At 41.1% G+C, this 21,136-nt stretch overlaps 2 protein-coding genes across 8 annotated transcripts in view; one reads left to right on the forward strand and one right to left on the reverse strand.

Moving 5' to 3' along the window:
- Positions 1 to 12,864, forward strand: part of RBKS (ribokinase) — a 100,981-nt gene extending 88,117 nt beyond the window's left edge. For 3 of the 5 annotated variants that reach the window (XM_045447315.1, XM_045447317.1, XM_045447318.1), the window contains one exon: positions 3,820 to 6,886. In XM_045447315.1, coding sequence (XP_045303271.1) covers positions 3,820 to 3,993 — 174 coding nt within the window. In that variant the 3' untranslated portion in view covers positions 3,994 to 6,886. Of the gene's footprint in view, positions 1 to 3,819; positions 6,887 to 11,334 lie in introns of those variants that run through there. The other 2 variants (XM_045447313.1, XM_045447316.1) reach the window with 2 other exon arrangements.
- On the reverse strand, positions 6,497 to 19,102 carry MRPL33 (mitochondrial ribosomal protein L33). 3 transcript variants are annotated; one of them, XM_045447319.1, is made up of 5 exons: positions 16,389 to 16,484; positions 15,508 to 15,526; positions 13,191 to 13,297; positions 11,749 to 11,909; positions 6,497 to 6,804 (listed from the first exon to the last, which is right to left on the reverse strand). In XM_045447319.1, the coding sequence occupies exons 1-5, from the start codon at positions 16,408 to 16,410 to the stop codon at positions 6,802 to 6,804; spliced, it is 312 nt and encodes a 103-aa protein (XP_045303275.1). In that variant the 5' UTR covers positions 16,411 to 16,484; the 3' UTR covers positions 6,497 to 6,801. The 3 variants fall into 3 exon arrangements, with proteins under 3 accessions (XP_045303275.1, XP_045303278.1, XP_045303276.1); XM_045447322.1 differs by lacking the exons at positions 11,749 to 11,909; positions 13,191 to 13,297 and adding an exon at positions 18,701 to 19,102; XM_045447320.1 differs by lacking the exon at positions 11,749 to 11,909.
- Positions 19,103 to 21,136: the final 2,034 nt, after the last annotated feature.

Here is a 21,136-nt window from a genome sequence, read left to right on the forward strand (position 1 = left end):
AAGTGAAATTAGTCAGAGAAAGACAAATATCATATGACTTCACTCATATGAGGAATTTAAGATATAAAACAGATGAACATAAGGGAAGGGAAGGAAAAATAATATAAAAACAAGGAGGGAGATAAAACATAAGAGACACTTAAATAAAGAGAACAAACTGAGGGTTGCTGGAGGGGTTGTGGGAGGGGGGATGGACTAAATGGGTAAGGGGTATTAGGGAGGACACTTGTTGGGATGAGCACTGGGTGTTATACCTAGGGGATGAATCACTGGAATCTACTCCTGAAATCATTAGAGCACTATATGCTAACTAACTTGGATGTAAATTTTAAAAAAAGAAAGAAATACAATTGATTTTTTAACGTTTATTTATTTTTGAGAGAGACAGAAAGCACAAGCGGAGGAGGGGCAGAGAAAGAGAGGGAGACAGAATTTGAAGGAGGCTCCAGGCTCTGAAATGTCAGCGCAAAGCCTGACACAGAGCTTGAACCCATGAACCCTGAGATCACGACCTGAGCCGAAGTTGGACGCTTAACCACTAAGCCACTTGGGCGCCCCATGGTTGATTTTTTTTAATTGATCCTGTGTCCTGTTACCTTGCTAAATCTACTTTTTTGCTGGATTTCTTAGGATTTTCTACATAGGTGATTATGGCATCTGCTAAGAAAGAGTTTTACTTCTTTCATATCTGCATGCCTTTTCTTTTCTTTTTCTTGTCTTACTGCACTGGCTGGCAATCCAGTATGATGCTGAATAGAAGTAATGAATATAGACATCGTTGATTTGTTTCCAATATCAAGGGGAAAGCATCAGTCTTTCTCATTAAGTATGATGTTGACTATAGAGTTTTCATAAATGCCCTTTACCAAGAAGATCAAGTTATACCTTCTATTCCAAATTTGCTGAATTTCTGTTATAAATTGATGTAGAATTTTGTCAAATGCTTCTGCTGCTACTAAAATTATAAGTTTTTTTTTTTAAGTGAACTACACTGATTATTTAAATGTTAATTAGTTTTAAATGTAAGTAGTTTTAATGTCAAACTAATCTTGCATTCCTGGGATAAACCCTATTGTTCATGAGATACACACACACACACACACAGTTTACTAAAATTTTTTAAGGTTTTGCAGAGTATTGATCTGTTTTGTTTGTTTTTTTCTTGAATTGTCATTGTCCGGTTTTGGTATCACACTAATGCTGGCCCTACAAAATGACTTGGAAAGTGTTCCTTGACTCTTCTATTTTCTGAAAGAACTTGGATAGAATTAGTGTTATTTCTTACTTAAACATTTGCTAGAATTCTCAATGAAGCTATCCAGCTGAGAGTTTTCTTTGTGGGGAAACTATTTTTAATACAGGAACAGATTACCTTTGCAGTCTCTACCAACACAGTGTAGCTCTAAGAATGAAAGGAAATCAAGTTCTGAAAATCACTGTTACCTAAATAATGCTTCCAACACACACAGTTTTACTAGACACTGTGTTTCCCTGGCTTTTTTATACTGGGAAGCAATTTAAATTATTTCAATATTTTTTTCAGATATAAGAACAATGCTTTTTATACTTTCTTAAAGTTATCTGGTCTGCAGCTAAATACCCCACCAGCCAACAGGAATACATATAACTGATTTCTGTCAGTGTTGCTAGAATGTTTCCCCTCAGCCCTGTGCCTTTGCTTTGGTCAGGCTACATAAGTTAAAGGTGAGGGAGGTATAGAAACATGACTTAACTATCCGTGAAATATTTTTATTCCCTTAAATTTTTTTGGAAAAATATTATAAGCTTGTAACAATAAGCTTAAGCAATAATATAAAAGTTACATAAAGGAAAGACTGCCTCCATTATTTGTAAATAAGAAAACCAAATATCAACACCATTGCATTGCTATGCTATAAACTAAGGGAAAGCAAAAAGCATATCTCTCTCCATTGTTTCCGTCAGGAAGGACTGACATAAACAATTGCAAAGCATCTAGCATGGTCCCTGACACATTTTGGGCACTCAGAAAACATTTATGGGAGGAAGGGAAGTGTCGAATTCACACCTGCATTACTATGACTGCTTGGCAAGTTGAATACTGCCTGCTTTATCTATGTAAACAAGGGGAAATGTCATTCTCCTTAAAGCCATTCACTGTCTCATGAGCTCACTCTGTTCCTTCCTCCTCTGTGTCTTTGTTCCTTGAGGCCTTCTTTCTCTATAAATCTGTGTCATCTATAAGAACTCCCTTCTTCAGGGAGGCTTTCTTCAAACTCTTTCTTAGCATCCAATAGCATTTATGGATTCTGCCACACCACTTAGCATTTAATCCACAGTGGATTTTACCCCTTTACTAGTGTCCATCACTGTTCTGGGCATATGCATCTGGAACAATCTTGCATGCCAAGGCTCTTTACAAAGGCTGAAGTATAGCCTCAAGGTCTGTCGTGAAAACTCTTGGGTGTGAAGGAACAACAAACTGGGGGAAAAACTGGAAAATGACCCTGAAAGCTATTTCAGAATGGTTTTCCAAGCGAGACTGTATAATCATATTTAAGTTATCTTAAATACATTTGTTAGATGAACACATGACTAGGTATTACCCTAGACTTCCTGCCTGAAGGTGGAAGTCAAGACTTTCTTTGGTGTTTTCTATTTCTGTGGGTCCGTAAATGTACTTTACCAAATCAGATCTTTGGAGCTTCAGAGAAAATGGAAAGAAACTGTTTTGTCCCTATATTTAGTTTGAAAATAATATCTGCATAGCTCTCACCACTTTTCTGCATCCATTTAATGGAGAAATGGCTCATTCTAGAACTAAAGCAGGGAATATACAAGATGCGCCTGGAGCATCTTATAGTATCAGAAAGTAAAGCACCCAAAAGACAAAACCATGGGGTATGTTAAAGGGACACAGGAGCCAACTGAAAGAGTCCCTTACAATTTGAGCAAAGAAGTAATGCAGTACTAGATTATAGCCCAAAGAATAAATTTTTAAAAATTTTCAAAAGACCCATGAGCTCATGGGTCTTTTATACAGATATAATTACGTAATGCATTGGGGGGAGAAGACAAAATTCCCACAGAGAAGCATTCCAAATAATACTCTACCCTACCCCTTACATGTGGACTATACTTAGTGACTTGCTTCCAAAGGGTGCAGTATGAAAAGAGGGAGGAAAGTAACTTTACAGTGGAGAAACCTGGCAAAGACTGCCTTAGCCAAGTAATTGAGATTAACATGATCAGAGGCAAGTCACATTGACAGTATATACCCTTGATACAATGTGATGAGAGAATGATACTTCACCTTTGTGGTCTTCCTCCCAAAAACCATAACCACAGTCTAACTGTAAGAAAAACAGACCAGTCCCAGCTGAGGTATAGTCTACAAAACATCTGACCAGTCCTCAAAACTCGAAACTCGAAACAGAAACAAACTAGAAACAGTTCTAGAAAGTGGAGACTCAAAACAGAAATAAACACTGTCCAAGAAACTGTCACAGCCTACAAGAGTCTAAGGAAATGACAACTAAATTAATAGGGTACCTGGAGGAGATCCTGGGACAGAAAAAGGACATTAAGCATAACTAGTGAAATCCAAATCAAGTATGGAGTTCAGCTAATATCAATACCATTTCATTCATTATGACAGATGTACCATAATACTAGATGTTACCAAACAACAGAACTGGATATGGGGCGTATGGAAACCTCTGTACTATCCTTTTACCTAAAAATCTTCTACATCAAAAAGTGTACTTAAATATTGTTAAAATACAGTTTGGGCAACAGGTGACTACATGCTTATCTCCACAACTATGCTTTTAATTACAGGGTGCTGGTGACAGTTTTGTGGGGGCTCTGGCCTTCTACCTGGCTTACTACCCCAATCTGTCCTTGGAAGAAATGCTCAAGAGAGCCAATTTCATCGCAGCAGTCAGCGTCCAGGCTGCAGGAACACAGTCATCTTATCCATACAAAAAAGACCTGCCACTTGATCTGTTTTGATTGCTACTAACCCTAAAATAAATGTACTTGGAAATAAAATGTACTTGGGGGAGGGGGTGGCTCTTAGCTAGCAGCTTACTATAAAATATCCTCTTCTCTGTTCTTTGCAAATATGTTCATTTATGAAGTCATACTCAAGCTTTCATTATTTTTAAATTATTTTTCTAATGTTTATTTTTGGGAGAGAGAGAGACAGAATCTGAAGCAGGCTCCAGGCTCCACGAACGGTCAGCAGAGTCAGTATACAAGGTCCGATATGATCTATATCCTACACCCCTCTCCCTTCCCATGCCATTTCCACCCATTCTCCCCTCTACGTTCATTGCACACTGGCCTCCTTACCCAACTCAAACCACTTCAGGGCCTCCACACTTACTGTGCCCTCTGCCTAGAACACTCTTTCCCCACAAGTTGATGTGCCTTACTCCCTCACGTGTGCAAATGTTACTATCAAAGGCCTCCCTTAGACACCCTTTACCCAACACCAACAACTCCCTCTTTCTCTCCACCTGCTTCATTGTTGTGCGTATCAGTTATTACCCACCTGTTTGTTCATTTGTCTCTCCAGAACTTAAGCTCCAGAGCAGAGAATGTTAAATGAGGGAAGAGGGCACAAGAAATTGGACCTCAAGCAGTTCCTAAGAAGGACAGCTGACATTCAGTGTTAGGAGTTGTCAAAGCTTCTGTTTTGCAAGAGAAGCCAGAAGTCTGGATGTTTATTGAAATCTTTTCGATGTTTAAGGGTCAGCAACTGATTTTTTTAAAAATGCAAACATGGGGGAATGCCTGGGTGGCTCAGTCGGTTAAGCGTCTGAGTCGATTTCAGCTTAGGTCATGGTCTCACGGTTTGTGAGTTCGAGCCCCCGCATCAGGCTCCGTACTGATGGTGCGGAGCCTGCTTCGGATTCTCGCTCTCCCCTCTCTTTGCCCCTACTGCACTTGTTCTCTCTCAAAATAAACAAATAAACTTCAAGACAAAACAAAACATACTTTTAAAAAAACATAAACATGGGGGCACCTGGGTAGCTCAGTCGTTAAGCATCTGACTTCAGTTCATGATCTCACAATTTGTGAGTTTGAGTCCCACATCAGGTGAACTCGAGCCCTGCTTGGGGTTAGCATGAGCCCGCTTCCAGTGAGTGCTGCTTCTCTCTCTCCCTCTGCCTCTCTTGGGATTCTCTGTCTCTCTCTCTCTCTCTCTCTCTCTCTCTGCCCCTTGCTCACTTGCACCCTCTCTCTCTCACAAAAAAAACTTAAAAATGTAAACACCACCTGTGGGCCATGTTCAGCTCATGTGCTGAATAGATAAGTCATCTGTTAAGCCAGATTTTATGTTGTTTTGGGTTTAAAAAAAAAAAAGGCGATTCATACATGTCACAGACCCTTTACATCTGACTTAGCTAGGATCAGGTGAAGAATTTTTCTTGTAACCCAAAGTCACTACATATAGTTTCAACCTACAAATAGCCAAGATCTCACCTATCATTGCTTTGAACCAAAGTTTTAACAAAAGATGCCAGAAAATAGTTTATTGACTTTAATGCCACAAGCCACGAAGGCTCAACAACTGTCTACATCTAATTCCATTTTCAGAAAGCTACTCCTGCACATCCTCCACAGACTGAGCCATGGTGGGGGCGGGGGGCGGGGGCGGGGGGGGGGGGGAGACACACCTGTTATTTTGGAATAGCATTGGCTTTGTCATGCTTGAGGCCATGGTGGGCACGCTATCATTCTCCTAGATAAATGCTTTAAATGGGGTAAGATTATGAACCAGCAGAGCTCAAAATAAAAGCTGATCCTTCTCACATTCAGTCAGAAATTTGATATATAAAGGAGAAAACTAAATAATCTCTAGAAAAGAATGCAGATTTCAACTCAGATTTCTTACTGAAAATCTGTAGGAAACAATAAATAGCTTGAGTGAGAAAGTATATGGATCTGGGTAGGGCAGGGGTCCTTACGTGAATGAGGGATTATCAGTGGAACTTCCAAGCTGGTTAGCTGTGTGGTACCAAGCCCCAGAAGCCCCAGTCATAGCTCTGTGGAAATACACTCTAGCTTTTCTTATTAAAACAAATAAAAACAAATAATTTTTTTTAAAAAGGAAATCTAGGAGATAAAGGGAGTCCAAAGCATTCCTAGAAACTCCTAACTACTGTTTCAGTGACCAGAGTTTGAGAATACAGACCAATGGCATTTTTCCTAATTATATAAGCACAAAACAAAATGAAAGTTCTCATGATTCCTTTTATGTTACAAGGCTGGCCCCCTTCTCATTCCTGTTCACCCTTACCACCTCTGTTATTACACAGTTTTTTCAAGATCACTCTGGAGAATGACTCTGCCTTTCCTATGAAGTACAAAGAGGAGCAGACTGGAAAGTCTTGCACAAGTTTCATTATGGAAACTTTCTTTTATATGAAACAATGCTTATTCTTTAGTAATGTAGTTGTTTTTTTTATTTCAAAGAGTGGGGGAAAACATCACTAAGAGACAATAGTACACGCTATTTTAATATTTTTTATTAAGGGCTATAAAAATATCCAGAAAGATAAATAAATGTGATGCAATGATATATGTCCTAATATGAAGAACTTTCTTTCAGTCCATTGTTTTCCTTCACAATGGCCTTCAAATCACAGGAGGCAGTGATTCCGTGCCATTTCCTCTTCTTTTATTACACGCTGCAGAATTTCTGAATCAGTATCCCGCCCTCAGTCTTCTCATTTATAAATCAAATTCATTTTCAATCCATTGTTTAGAGGGAGCGTATTTTTTTCTGTTCCACAAAGAGGACTTTTGTTTTCACTGTAAGAGAAAAATGGGTTGTAGCAGAAAACTAAAAGCATCATCATCATTTTTAAATAAAAATATGTGTGTCAGACCACAAGCACTCTCTTTTCTCTTATTTTACTATTCCTTTCACATGAGGATGGAGCAGATTTGCAAACTCGGTTCCTCAATCCCAGAGGCCAAAGAAACCTGGAGAAAATGGTAAGGAAATCAAGGGAAGGTTCACCAGCCAATCAGTGGCATCTCTGGGACACCACAAGGTCCTATCTCACTCAATGTGAAATATCCACATTAACAAGCAAAACTAGGAGCAAAAAATGGAGAACATCCAATGTCTTCACCCAATTAATGAACACTCTTGCAGGAGAGAGACTAAGAGCTGGACTGAGGAAAAAAAAGCAGCAAGAACTGAGCAGACCAAGCAAAAGGCAGTCTGGCCAGAAGAGTAAATATACATTAAACCTTGTACTTTCCAGAGATGGTTTAATATACCCAAAAACTGATTTTCTTGTATGGTAAAAGAATGAAAATTATAACCAAAATCCCATTACTGAAAATATCAAAACAGTACAGTTCTCTGAAAGAAAGCCAACACAAAAGTAGTAACTGCCCAGATGAAAGACTAGAGACTGGATGCTGGGCAGTAAGGTTTTCACTGTTCGTATAATGCTTTATAGTACTCCATTAACTTCCAACATATCTCTCTCCCTCTGTCTCTCGGTCTCTCACCACCTACTTTTTCCTGGCCAAAAATCCAAAAGCAAACAATGCACCCAGGAAGATCCAGGAACTCAGAGGACTACAACACAACACCCCTCACTTACCCCGATCACACAGACATTTCACTACGGTTTTTCTTCTTCTATAATCAATATGGATACTGTATACATGAGATTCCCAAGCTCTCTGATTAAGAATAGGCTAGGGAGCTTAATTAAAATACGTTCCTACTTCTCACCTCCACCCCTACCCTAAGTCTGGTCTAATACATCTAGAGTGAGGACTGAACATCTACATTTTTACAAAACCTCAGATGATCCTGATGGTCAGCCAGATTTAAAAACTATTAGCCAGGGGGCACCTGGGTGGCTCAGTCGGTTAAGCGTCGGTCTTCAGCTCAGGTCATGATCTCACAGTTCGTGAGTTCGAGCCCCGCATCAGACTCTGCTGACAGTTCAGAACCTGGAGCCTGCTTCAGATTCTGTGTCTCCCTCTCTCTCTGCATCTCCCCCACTTGCACTCTCTATCAAAAATAAACAAACATTAAAAAATTAAAAAAAAAACTATTAACTGGTCAACACAATTTTATCTATGTTAATAAAAAAAACAAAATATATTATTACACTGTACAGAGGTATTTTTAATATATTCTGAATTATCTAATATTTTAAAAGTAGTATTGATGCTCCTTCAAAGTCTAAGAGGGACTACAAAGCATTATAAAATGGTAAACCACAATAGTTTCCCATCAAACAATATGATTCACTGCAGAAAATGTTTCCATGTTTTTCTACATGGAACTAAAAAAATGGCTAAAAAGAAAACCAGAACCCATCTCACTGGTAACCAATCAGGAGACTATTTAAATTACCCAGAATAGGAGTGACTAAGATCAGTAAAGCAAGGCTTTATTCATGAAAAATTTCGGATTCACTCACTGAATTCATTCTCTTACTCCAAAGAATAAATATTTCAGTCCACAGAACTGTGCTAAGCAATGTCGAGTTTATAGAAGTATGAGCAGAGCCCCTGAATGTCCAGGAAGTAGGACCCTAAAGATCGAAGGGACTGGACCAGTAAGGGAATACCTCACGGACAGGGAAATTTTGGTCCCTGAAAGAGCAGCCTTTGGATGAACTATAAAAGGAATACACATCTGGTACCAAGGAACAGTGGTAAGCGGTAAGAGGTAAGAGGACAGTAGGGCTCCATAGCCTTGAATGCTAGGCTGACCCCAGTGGAAGATCCTAATTAAAAAAAAAAAAAAAATTTTAGGAAGATTACTTTGGCTCCATGTACTAGAAAAAATAGGGAGCCTGGCGTTGGAAAGATTGGGTTCCAACCTTGGCTCTACCACTTATATCTGCTGTGAGTCCCTGGACAAATTTCTCAAAATGTTCTGCTTTCAGTTTGCTTCCCTGTGTGGGGATAAGTCCATCTCCCTCATAGGGTTGCTGCTAGATACACAGTTGAGCTGAAATAATACACTGCTATCCATGATCATAAACAAAAATTAATTTTCTGTCAAAATATTTGCTGCTGAATTCATAGAAGAATGAATCTGTCAAGTTCTTTCCTTACGTCTAACCTAAATCAACTCTGCTTCAATTAAAGTCTATATTGTCTTGTTTAGTCATCCAAGGGATCAAAAATGACAAGTTTTCATTTTCTTTATGATAAGCCTTCATATATTCAACAAAGTTTAATAAGCTTATGCCTCAGCATTTGGTCCTTCCTCCTTGGAAATTAGCATCTGGTTTTATATGGAGAAAAGGAGTCTGAAGAGACAGGCTGGTTCTAGCCAGAGTATACTGTGAAATGTTCAAATAATTGGGAACTTTTCTGTTTCCTTACTGATTTCCTTTATAAAGCAGACTAACAAAACATTACCCTTAAACTAGTCATTTATTCACTGCAGTAAAATATGTTGGGAGAACTGCCAAGCTATCTGGTACCTTGGGCAACGGGGCAGGCCCCAAGGCAAACATCATCATGCTAGCCTGTAGGGCATTCAGTAGATGGGCAGAAAGCCAGGCAGTCCACTATCCCGGAACATTCTCTTCTTCAGAAAAGGACAAAGTTGTGCTGTGAAGGCTTAGACCATTCCTTATCAGAAAAGTTCTAACAGTCTTTTATGGATGTTTTCTCCTACTTTCAACTTATGATCAGAACTGTTTATTGTAGTATTCTTTCCCAATCTCAAAACTTAAAATCAATTTGACAAATAAGTTCCTAACACCTCCGTACTAAGGATGAAAATCCCAATACATTCTCATGCTGAAAATATCATAAAAGGTTATTCAACTAACATTTATTAACATTGTGCATGTTCCTAAATATAAATTCTAAAAGAGCTAAATGCTAGAAAAACAATTACTTTCTGTAAAGTTCATCACTTTGAGCTTTTACCAGCTGATACAAAGAAATCAGGAGAAAAAAATCACACCAACTCTATCATATAGCTATAGTCTGAATATTTGTGTACCCCCCCCCCACTCAAATTCATATGTTGAAATCCTAAACCCCCAATACGATGGCATTAGGAGGCAAGGCCTCTGGTAGGTGCTTTGGTCATGAGGGTGGAGTTTTCATGACCAGGATTAATGCTTTATTAGGAGACCCCACAATACTTGCTTGCCCTTGTCCTCCATGTGAGGACAAGACGACGACACAGGCTATGAACCAGGAAGAGGGCCTTCACCAGAAAGCAGCCATGCTGGCACCTTGAACTTAGGACTTCCCAGGCCCCAGAACTCTGAGTAATAAATTTCTGTTGTTTATAAGCCACCTAGTCTGTGGTATTTTGTTATAGCAACCCAAAAGGACTAAGAGACATACCTTATCATTGTAATAATTTTTCTACCATATGTGGTCACATCCTAGAATTCAGACTCCCAATCATCAGGTACAAACCTAGAACTCCTTTTATATTATGATAAAGAATGACCAGAAATTTTAACACTGTAAAAACAGCAGAGAATTTTATTTCCGTTAAAGAATGGAAATCATCCCATTTTAAGCTGACAACTGGGCTTCTCAAGAGTCTTTTTTATATGCTCCTCACACTGGTAAGGGCCCTTGTGGGTTTTTTTGCAGGCGATACTATTTTTATTTTTCTTAGACATTGATGAATGAATGCAGCATAATGAATGGTACAACAGCGGTCATGAGACCTTCTGTACAAACTCTGAAGGCAGCTGTGAATGTAGCTGCTAGTCAGGATTGGCACTAATGCCTGCCCAGAAGTCATGCAATGGTAGGTCGGTTTTAGCCTCCCGTAAAACCTCCCATTCATAGGTCCCTACATAGAATAATTTAGGGCCCAGGGTTTAGAGTCAGAGAGTCTTCAGTTCAAATCTTTGTTCTGAAACGTACTTTAGCTTTGTGTCCTTGATTAAAATCCTTTGCATAAAATTCTTCATCTAGAACATGGAGATCGCCTGGAGAGTATAGGTGCTTGTGTTCATGACATATGAAGATAGGAGACTTGTGTAGGTAAGCAAAGAAGACAGAAATTTCCATTTTGTCTGGTTATTCACAAGCACTAGTCTGTTTCCTTTCTTTCAGGGATCATGGTCTTTTATTGCAAATATTGTCCTTTTGTTGTTGTTTCCAGTGGGAAGGGAAATTTGATTCCTATTATTCCATCTTGGCCAGAAGTGAGAGTCTTATTCTTAGTTAATGAAAAAGTTGATTATGAGGTTAAGTATCTTTCATTATATAATGGATTAATTTTGGGAAATAAGATTCTGGTACCAATTCAATCTTGATCACCAAGTGGGTGTCTTACAATTCAGCTCAATTCTGCTCTCTTTTCAAGCCCAGTACAGCCACGGCTTGTGGTCCCAAGAAGCATCTGAAGCACGTAGCAGCTCCAAAGACTGGATGCTGGATAAACTGATGTGTTTGCCCCTTGTCCATCTACTGGTCCCCATAAGCTGAGAGAATATCTCTCTCTCATCATTTTCCTAAGGAACAGACTTGAGTATGCCCTCACAGCACATAAAGTAAAGATCAGTATGCAGCATTTTACCAAGATTGATGGCAAGATCCCAACTGATAACAACCTACCCTGCTGGTTTTATGGATGACATCAACATTGACAAGACTGGGGAGAATTTCTGTCTGATCTGTGACACCAAGAGCTGCTTTGCTGTTCATAATATTGCACCTGAGGAGGCCAAGTATAAGTTGTGCAAAGTGAGAAAGATCTTTGTGGGAACAAAAGGAATCCCTCACCTGGTCACCCATTATGCTTGCATCATCTGCTATGCTGATCTCCTCATCAAGGTGAAGGACACCATTCAGACTGATGGTGGAGACTGGAAAGGTTACTGCTTTCATCAAGTTTGGCACTGGTAATCTGTGAGTGGTGACCAGGGATGCCAACCTGGGAAGAATTGGTATAATCACCAACAGAGAGAGAGAGACACCCTGGTTCTTTTGATGTAGCTGACGTGAAAGATGCCAATGCAAGAGCTTTGCCACTTGGCTCTCCAACATCTTTGTTATTGGCAAAGGCAACAAACCGTGGCTTTCTCTCCCCCTTGGAAAGGGTGTCTGCCTCACCATTGCTGAAGAGAGAAACAAGAGACTGGCGGCCAGAGCAGTGGATAAAATGGTCTGTAGGTGATATGATTGGAAGTCTTTATACTTAATTAAAGATAATACAGCATGATTAAAAAAAGAAGGAAAATTCTGACATGATCTACCAGTTATTAGTAACTCAGGAACAGTCAGATGGAAGTGATGCATAGGTGTGGGCAAGGGGCGCACAGGTCACTCTCCCATAGTCAATACGTGTTCACCAACCCAGAAGCTCCAGTACAGTTCTTACTAAGAAACATTTATAAAGAGGCTGTTCAGAATCAAGGGCACAAAAATTAAGCAAATGGCTTGGAGTTTTAAAATAAATCATTGGTTTGCTAGTTTACTTCACATAACTCTGCTCACAAAACCCAAAAACAAAACTGGGCTTCTACCAATAGCAATCAGCTGCTGTCTTTTGTAAGCAGGCAATCTTGCCTTGGAAACACTTGTCTCTTCTGGACAAATATTTCTACCTACCGAGACTATTTAAAGTTACCATTTATTATGGCATTTTAGCAGAGAGTACAAATGACATTTCTTAACTTCCTCCATCAATATATAGATACCATACTCCTTTAATTCAAATCGGGACCTAACTGCCTGCCACTGTTAAATGATCCCAGGAGAATATTCTCTCCCCTTCTGAAGACACTCTTTTCCTTCCGTTTCCAGAACAATATCACCTATTCTGTTTACATAGCTGGTTTCTTTACCAGATCTATCCTATTCAAGAATAAGATAAAGGTGGAATCTGCCTCTCCCCAACTTTATCGTGTATCTCAGCATCCTGCTTGTGTCTCTCAAAGCACTCAGCAGAACGTCATTTTTTTTTCTTTTTTTTTCTCTCCCTTCCAAAACAGACTGTATGTACCAAGAGTGCAGGGACTGGGCCTGAATGTGTCCTGGTGTATCGCACCACCTGGGATAGTAAGTGGCACCATAGTAAACACTCAACATATACTTGCTGACTGAATGCTACAGTGTCAGAGGGGCCACAAAAATGGCCAAAAGACGTTCAGCATCAGTCTGGAAAGGGCAACAGGCCTTGAAAGCATCTGAATTTACTGTGGAGTAATTTATCTGAATCTTACCAATTGGATCATAATGTAAGAGAGTCAGTTTCTCCCGTAGTCGGCTTCTCTTAGTGTTGAAGGAGTAACCTGTCCCAGCTTGGCTTAGCATTTTCACCAGAATGGTTCTAAGATTTAAAAATAAGCTATTATAAGCTGAGGCAATAAACTAAAATCAGTCGTGGGAGGATGACACATTTTGAGAACTCTGTACAGTAGTATTAGCTGTGGGATATCAACCCAAAAAGGTTCAGTTCTAAGACAGCCTACATTTTCCATAAATCACAATTTCAATGGTTCTGATTTCCAAGGTCTGTTCTATTATAGAATACCTTGGCAATCAACTAAACAAGCAACAAGAACAATCAAACCACGCTGTGGAACAGACTCAGACACTCAGCTCTTAGAAGGAGAAGTCGGGGGGGGGAGGGGGAATACAAAAGTGCTGGTAACTCTAGCTGGCTAGTCAAGAAATCATAAAGCTGGCTATCACAAAAGAGCCCTATCTTCCAGGATGTGTGTAATCGGAGTAAAATTAGACAGGGACAAAATAAAAGGATGGTAACTTTTACACTATTAACATGCAAAATCTTGTTCCCCCTCATATTGTGTTTAAGTTATAGCTATCCAAAGCATAAAGTTCATGTTTTGCCTCACTAGATCTTTTAATCCCTTGTACTGTTACTTGTTCGTGTGTCTGGCTTCCCTATGTAGACCATGCTATCTTATTTCTTAACTATTCCAAAGAGATTCTGTAGCATCTATAATACATTACACATCGGGGCGCCTGGGTGGCTCAGTCGGTTAAGTGTCCGACTTTGGCTCAGGTCATGATCTCATGGTTCGTGGGTTCAAGCCCCGTGTCAGGCTCTGTGCTTACAGCTCAGAACCTGGAGCCTGCTTCTGATTCTGTGTCTCCCTCTCTCTCTGCCCCTCCCCTGCTCACACTCTGTCTCTCCCTGTCTCTCAAAAATAAATAAATGTAAAAAAAAAAAAGTAAAATGAAAAAAAAATACAGTACACATCTTTGCATCCCTTTCAACGTCTAGCACAGTGCCTCACACATAAAAGGTACACAATATTTGTTAATTAAGAAAGGCCATGGGGCACTTGGGTGGCTCAGTCGGTTGAGCGTCCGACTTCAGCTCAGGTCATGATCTCACAGTTCATGAGTTCGAGCCCCAAGTCGGGCTCTGTGCCAACAACTCAGAGCCTGGAACCTGCTTCAGATTCTCTGTCTCCCTCTCTCTGCCCCTCCCCCACTCACGCTCTTTCTCAAAAATAAACAAACATAAAAAAAAAAAGAAAGACAATAATTAGTCCTTCATTCAAAAAGATTTAACAAATACCTATTAGGCGCTTACTCTGTGGAAAGCACTGTGGGAAATGCAAAGCTCTATAAGGCTGCAACCGCCCCTTCCAGGAACCAACAGTATAGTATGGAAGGTGAGTGGTGAACACAAAGTCTATAAGGTAAGACATATTTGGCAGATGTCATAAGAAGGATACAAAGAACATGAGAGGCAGGGTTTCTAAAGAAACCAGAGGCACTGGAGATTCCTACATAATTTAGACGTGGGAATTCTAACATAAGTAAACTGGATTGTGGGAAAAGCTGCATGAATAAAAGCTATTTGGCAGAAAGCACTAACTTATATGTTTTCCATTAACTTTAATCCAAAAACCTAGTTTTAAGATTTGTGATATGTCTTGGGTTGTAAGTAAAGCCTGCTTTAGAATTTTCCTTTTTTTTTTTTTTTCTGGAAAATAATTCTATTTTTAACACAGAAAATCTTACTTCAGTTATTGTCTACAAATTTTATTTTGAGATGCCAGTTTGGTATTTATAGTCTCTCTGGTACAGCATGGAATCTTTAATCTTTGCTATTTTTGAAATGCTTATTCTATGAATGCAAAGGATCACACAACTCATCAAAACTGACTCTGTAGTTCAATCAAATCACAGCTTGTTCAGCTAGATTCCTGTAGTGGCCTCCAAACAAATGGCCCTTCGACCTGACTTTGAAGAAACAGAAATATGGTAGTATTCCAAAGAGAGCATGGGAACCCTGATGGTTTGTTCAGGAACAAGGGAGCAAGAGCTCCTTTAATTATCTGAATGGCTCACTTCGGTAGATCAGTTGGGCAGGGGGAAAAATATTTTCTGAAAGCGTTCATAGACCCAAAACGATTCACCAAGTAATCCTCAAATCAACTTTCAGAAAATTGAAACCAAATGCTTAGTTTAATTAATATAAGGATGTACTGGCAGGAGCTGGAAAAACAAATCTAACATAAACAAGTTAAAAAAAAAAAGAAAAAGAAAAACCTTACTTACTTTGACTTGCTCTTGGCAACTTTCTCGCAGAAAGGAAAGGTTGAAAGAGAAAAGAAAATATCAATTTATTATCTTTCTTATGCAAAGTTCATATGTCTGTAATAAACAATGTAAGTTATAGAAGTATGCCATGGGTTGTCACTCAAGTAACTACTCCCTAGCTTGTAGGGATCTCGCAAAGATTCTGGAAAGAAGACAAAGATCCAATGAAACCAACACAATTCTGGATGTAATGCTTTGCACGATCCCTTTTCAGTGGGGCTGGTTACTTTTCAAATCGCTCTAAGATCTGCTCCACATGTTCCTCTTCTAGGTGCAAATATTTGCACTGGAACAAGCCTCTGGTTTGACAAGTTAACCCATGCAAATTTCAGCAACCACATGAGGTGGAGGAGGGAAACTAAATCTAATCGAACAGTTGGCCTGGTGCAGAAAAGAGCTGCCTTGGGAAGCCAGAACACTTCTTTCCCAGCCCAGCTGTATTGACCTAGTCACTGCCTCTCTCAAGCCATTTCCTCGTCTTCAGAGTTTGAAACGAGTGGAATAAAAATTCTGAGGTTTTTTTTTTCCCCCCCAGTTCGGACGTGCAGAGATTCTGCTGACACATCCCTACGAAGGACCGGGAAAGCACCCTACTCCTGCTGACCAGACACGACCGTCCCTGCGACCGCAAAGGGATGAAGAACTAGCACTAGAGACCTCCAAGCCCCACGGAGGAGTGCCGCGGAGCATGCCGGACGCTGTAGTCCTGAAGGCCTGGCAAGTCGCAGCGGCAGGTTCCCGACCGGCGCGCGCCCTCAAACCCGCACCGTCCCGAAGCCTGCCTGTCACGGCCTCCCGCCCTTGCCGCAGTCCCTGCCGCCGCCTCCATCCCCACTTACAGGTGACCGCGGACAGGAACATGGCGACAACTCCCCCAACAGTCTCCGAAATCGGCCCGAAAGCACTCAACAAGCAACTGCTTCCGGGGCACAGGCCTGTTCCGGAAGAGAACGTGATGATTTGCTCCAAGCCACGCCCCACGCCGCCCCCCACCCCTCCCAAATAAACCTCCAGACCCGACGCTGTCTCTTGCTTGTGTTCAGTATGAGCTAGTTGTTTTATCTTTGTAGTGGTGGAGGCTGAACTCCCTTTCTCTACTAGAGAGGGAGTTTAAAAGCGCTCAGGGTTCGCGCTCCAACCCTTGCCTCTTACTTCCGGGGCAGAGTTAGGTCTTTCCATACTTGTTTTCACTAAATAATCGCAACCACCTGCATTAAAGCCACAGGCTATGTATGTGTTTCTCAGCTGCTCCAGACTACCAGGCTCTCGCATATTTCCTTAAAATGTTGCCTTCTTTTGCTTCTTCCGGCCCAACTTCATCTCCTCCTGGTTAAGAGCTGCTCTTAGTCCCTTCAGGGTTAGAACCTCCACCTGAATATCCCCCGTTCCTTAATTATCTGTTGGATTTCTAGGAGGGCACGACCTTGCGTATCTTATGTTAACGTGCCTTATTAGAGCACCCAGCACAGTTGCCTGCAAGAGGGACTGAATAACTCATCTGGAGCGCTCACATACCTTGCCTAATGTGACAAAACTAGTAAATGGCAGAGTCAGAATTCGAACCCAGATTTTGTCTGACTGCCAAGACTCATGCCTTTCCCACTAAACATTGGGACCTAATCTGCATCTTCAGTTCTTCACTTCTCTCTGCAAGGAGCTCCTTCAACACTAGGAGCTTCATCTGTAACCCCATTCCCCAACTAACAATCAAGACTTTCAGATTTTTTCCTCATCTATGATTTTGTCTATATATTAAATCTTAACAAATGTGTGAAATAAAATTCAATCTCATGGATTATATTCACTAAAAGTAATAAAATTATTTAAAAGAGAAAATTTAGCTTTTCAATACAATTCAAGTTTGTAAAAACTAGGACTGCCCTTGCCCTTCGTACCTTATAGTTTTTTCACCCTCTAATAATTTTCAGTCCTCTTGATAATCTGACTTTAACAACTGAGTGCCCTGTAGGTGCCCAAATCTTTCCTTACCTTGTGCAGTTTGCTGACAAAGAGTTTTAGGTGTTTAAGAGGGTAAGGTTTCTTATCTAGGAAATTCCTTTAAAGGATATATAAGAAAGAACACAGGACTGGAAGCCAAGAAACATGAATTTCAGCCTTTGTTCTGTCCTTTGGAAAGTCTTTCAACTATTTACACCTCAGTTTTATGCTCAGTGGGGCATTGGATCAGTGGATCTCATCCCTAGATGGTATAGCAGAGTCACCTGTGGCCTTTTAAAAGCTCCATTTGCCACCAGTGAGGCCCAGAGTCTGTATTTTCTCCCAAATTTTCTATAAAGAGGCATTTCAAACATATCAAAAAGTTGAAAGAATAGTGCAATGAACACATCATGTACCCAGTGCAATCAATGTTAACATTCTACTCTCTCTGTATACTATTTGAATAAATAAATATATTTTTATATATGGTTTTTTTGCTAAGCTGTGTGAAAATAAATTGCAGACGTCACAAACCTTCACCCCTACACATTTAAGTAGGTATCTGTCAAGACTAAGATTATTATAACTATACTACTATTTTCGCTTCTAAAAGATTAACAATAGTTTCCTAATATCTAGTCCATATTCAAACTGTCTTTTATAGCTGGTTTCTTCAAAAACAGTACCCAATGACTAAGACAACATCTCTGTCTCTCTCAGAATCTGGCATCAAACTTTTGCCTCCCCTCCTTCCTCCTCTCCATAGAACCTGTTCTGGTGAGGGCCTCGACCCCTACACAACCAAATCTCATGGTCAATTCTTTTTTTTAATTTTTTTTTTCAACGTTTATTTATTTTTGGGACAGAGAGAGACAGAACATGAACGGGGGAGGGGCAGAGAGAGAGGGAGACACAGAATCGGAAACAGGCTCCAGGCTCTGAGCCATCAGCCCAGAGCCTGACGCGGGGCTCGAACTCCCGGACCGCGAGATCGTGACCTGGCTGAAGTCGGACGCTTAACCGACTGCGCCACCCAGGCGCCCCTCTCATGGTCAATTCTTGAGCCTCATTATACTCAGCATCTATCAGTATTGTTTTTCCACAGTTGCTCACTCCCTCCTCTTGAAAAACTTTCTTCACTTGGTGTCCAGGTATCCGCTCTCTTGGTTTCCCTCCTTCCTCATCAACAATTCTTTCTCCATTTTCACCTCACCATTTTCACCCTTCAGTAGAGGCATGCCCAGGGCTCAGTCCTCGAATCTCCTCTGTCCACACTTATCCCTTGGTGGTCACACCTAGCTTGGGTTTTAAAACACCCAGGAGCTGAAGATTTCCAAATTTATATCTCCAGTCTCAACCTTTCCTCTGGATTCCAGATTGGTGTATTTAACTGCCTACTTGATATCACATGACCAAAATCAACTTCCCGAACTTGGTCTGTACCCGTAAGGCATCCCCCATCTCAGTATGTGGCAATTCCATGTTTCCAGTTGCTCAAGTAAAAAGCCCAGGAGCCAACCAGACACCTCGTTCTCTCATGACCTATATGTAATAAACCAGTAAATTGTGTCATTTGAATGTTACCTAATCAGTGAAGCCTTCCCTGGCCACAGAAAGAAAGCAACACACACACACACACACACACACACACACACACACACACACACACCCTCCCTATTCTCCTTACCCCACTTTACATTTTCCTACAGCACGTCTCACCATTTAGTATTTTTTGGTGTATTTGTTGACTTCCTTATTATCTGTCTTTGCCTACCACAATGTAAACTTCTTAAGATCAGGAACTTTGTCTTATTCACTCATTGCTGTATCCTGGCACCAAGAACAGTGCCTCCAACACCTTTTGACTGTCTGCTGAATGAAAGAATAAATGAATCTGAGATGAGAGGCACCATGCCAAAGTTAAATTATTAATATTTATGTTTAAGTGGCAAACAATGATAAGTATTGGTGTATTAATAGTTTTGGATAAGCTTGTTTCTAAAAAGAGATAGCATATGAATTATTTCTTGAAATTTCTGAATGGAATAGAAAGGAAGCAGTGACTGTCTAGTCTCATTACTTCAACCTGCACCCACCTGTTATTTACACCTAACATTTTGTTGGCAGTTGGTAAGTGGTTTTTTTTTTTGTTTTTTTTTTTTTTCAACGTTTATTTATTTTTGGGACAGAGAGAGACAGAGCATGAACGGGGGAGGGGCAGAGAGAGAGGGAGACACAGAATCGGAAACAGGCTCCAGGCTCCGAGCCATCAGCCCAGAGCCCGACGCGGGGCTCGAACTCACGGACCGCGAGATCGTGACCTGGCTGAAGTCGGACGCTTAACCGACTGCGCCACCCAGGCACCCCAGTTGGTAAGTGTTAATTAAAATGTTTATTAATACAGATGTAATTCCTGATTTGGATTGGAGGGGAGGATTTCCCGGATATACATAATGAGCCCTCTGTGCCTTATTAAAGTGTAGAACACTTAGAAAATCCTGGTAGCCCAAATGGAAGGGGTGAAGGCCTTAGGGGAGGGGCATCCACCTCTTTGCAGGGGGAGGTGGGGGGGGGGGAGGTACAACTGTTTAACCTGGATTCTCAGCCCAGGAAAGCAGATGTTCAACATTTATTGAACAATCTACTCTTGCAGAGCTTTAGATGCAGTGTCTGTGTGGTGTCAGTCAACACTGAATTCCCAGCACTTAGCATGGGGTTTCAAACCCAAGGATCTGGAGGTTACTCCACTCCTCCTCTGCTATTCTGAGAGGCCTCTAACTGCCCATTTTCCAGTCCACTTTCATACCTATGTCCCACCTGACTTATGGTTGGGAAGTACAGTCATTGTTCTTATCTATAGGGTCAGAGATCCTGGCTCCCTGACTTGTTCTAGGGGCCTGGGAACATGGGCAGTGTGGGAAAGGAGACTCTACAGAAGGCCAAGGCTCCCTGCAAAAAGCTAGCACCTTCCCAAGTTTCGACACCCCTAGGCAGAAGACACAGCTTCAAAATTAGCTCCTATGCCTCAACAGCTTCATATAGCAAAGACTTCCTGAGGGAGCAAGACTGAAAGCTGGTAAGACCTGGGGGCACCAGTTGGGCTCAGTCTGTGTGTGGTGAGTGTCCTCAGGTTGGCATTCAATGCCCTCTATAATCTAGTCTCAGCCTCCTGATTAGGCCCATCTCTCTCCACTGGGGTCCTTTCTGGGACACTGGGAATCAGTCCCTTTCTAGATGAAGTCTTTCCTGACCCTCCACTCCTCCTCCCACCCCACAGGTCCCCTCCACATATTCCTCTCAGAGCACCTAGTATGCTTCCCTGCACTCCTCAAATCACTGGTCCACCTCCCCGACACTGGCATCTTAGTCTCTCGAAGGCCAGAACTTCTCTGAATCTCTGTACATCATCCCTCTATTCCCCAAGCAGGAACTCCTGAGGTCGCTGCCCTACTCACTTTGACAAATGTAACTGAGTACCTTCTGTCCCCAGAGAACCCACCTCCAGCCATTCTCTTCTATCTTCCTCCCCTCCTAGGCCCATCCCAAGGCAGGCAGAGTTGGGGAAGGGGGTGCAGCCTGGGAAAGAATAACAGCAAAGGCACGGTGTGTGAAAACTGAACAGTGAGCATCCTCTTGGGGCTCAAGTGTG

This window comes from Leopardus geoffroyi, chromosome A3, assembly GCF_018350155.1.
Source record: "Leopardus geoffroyi isolate Oge1 chromosome A3, O.geoffroyi_Oge1_pat1.0, whole genome shotgun sequence".
NCBI lineage: Eukaryota > Metazoa > Chordata > Mammalia > Carnivora > Felidae > Leopardus > Leopardus geoffroyi.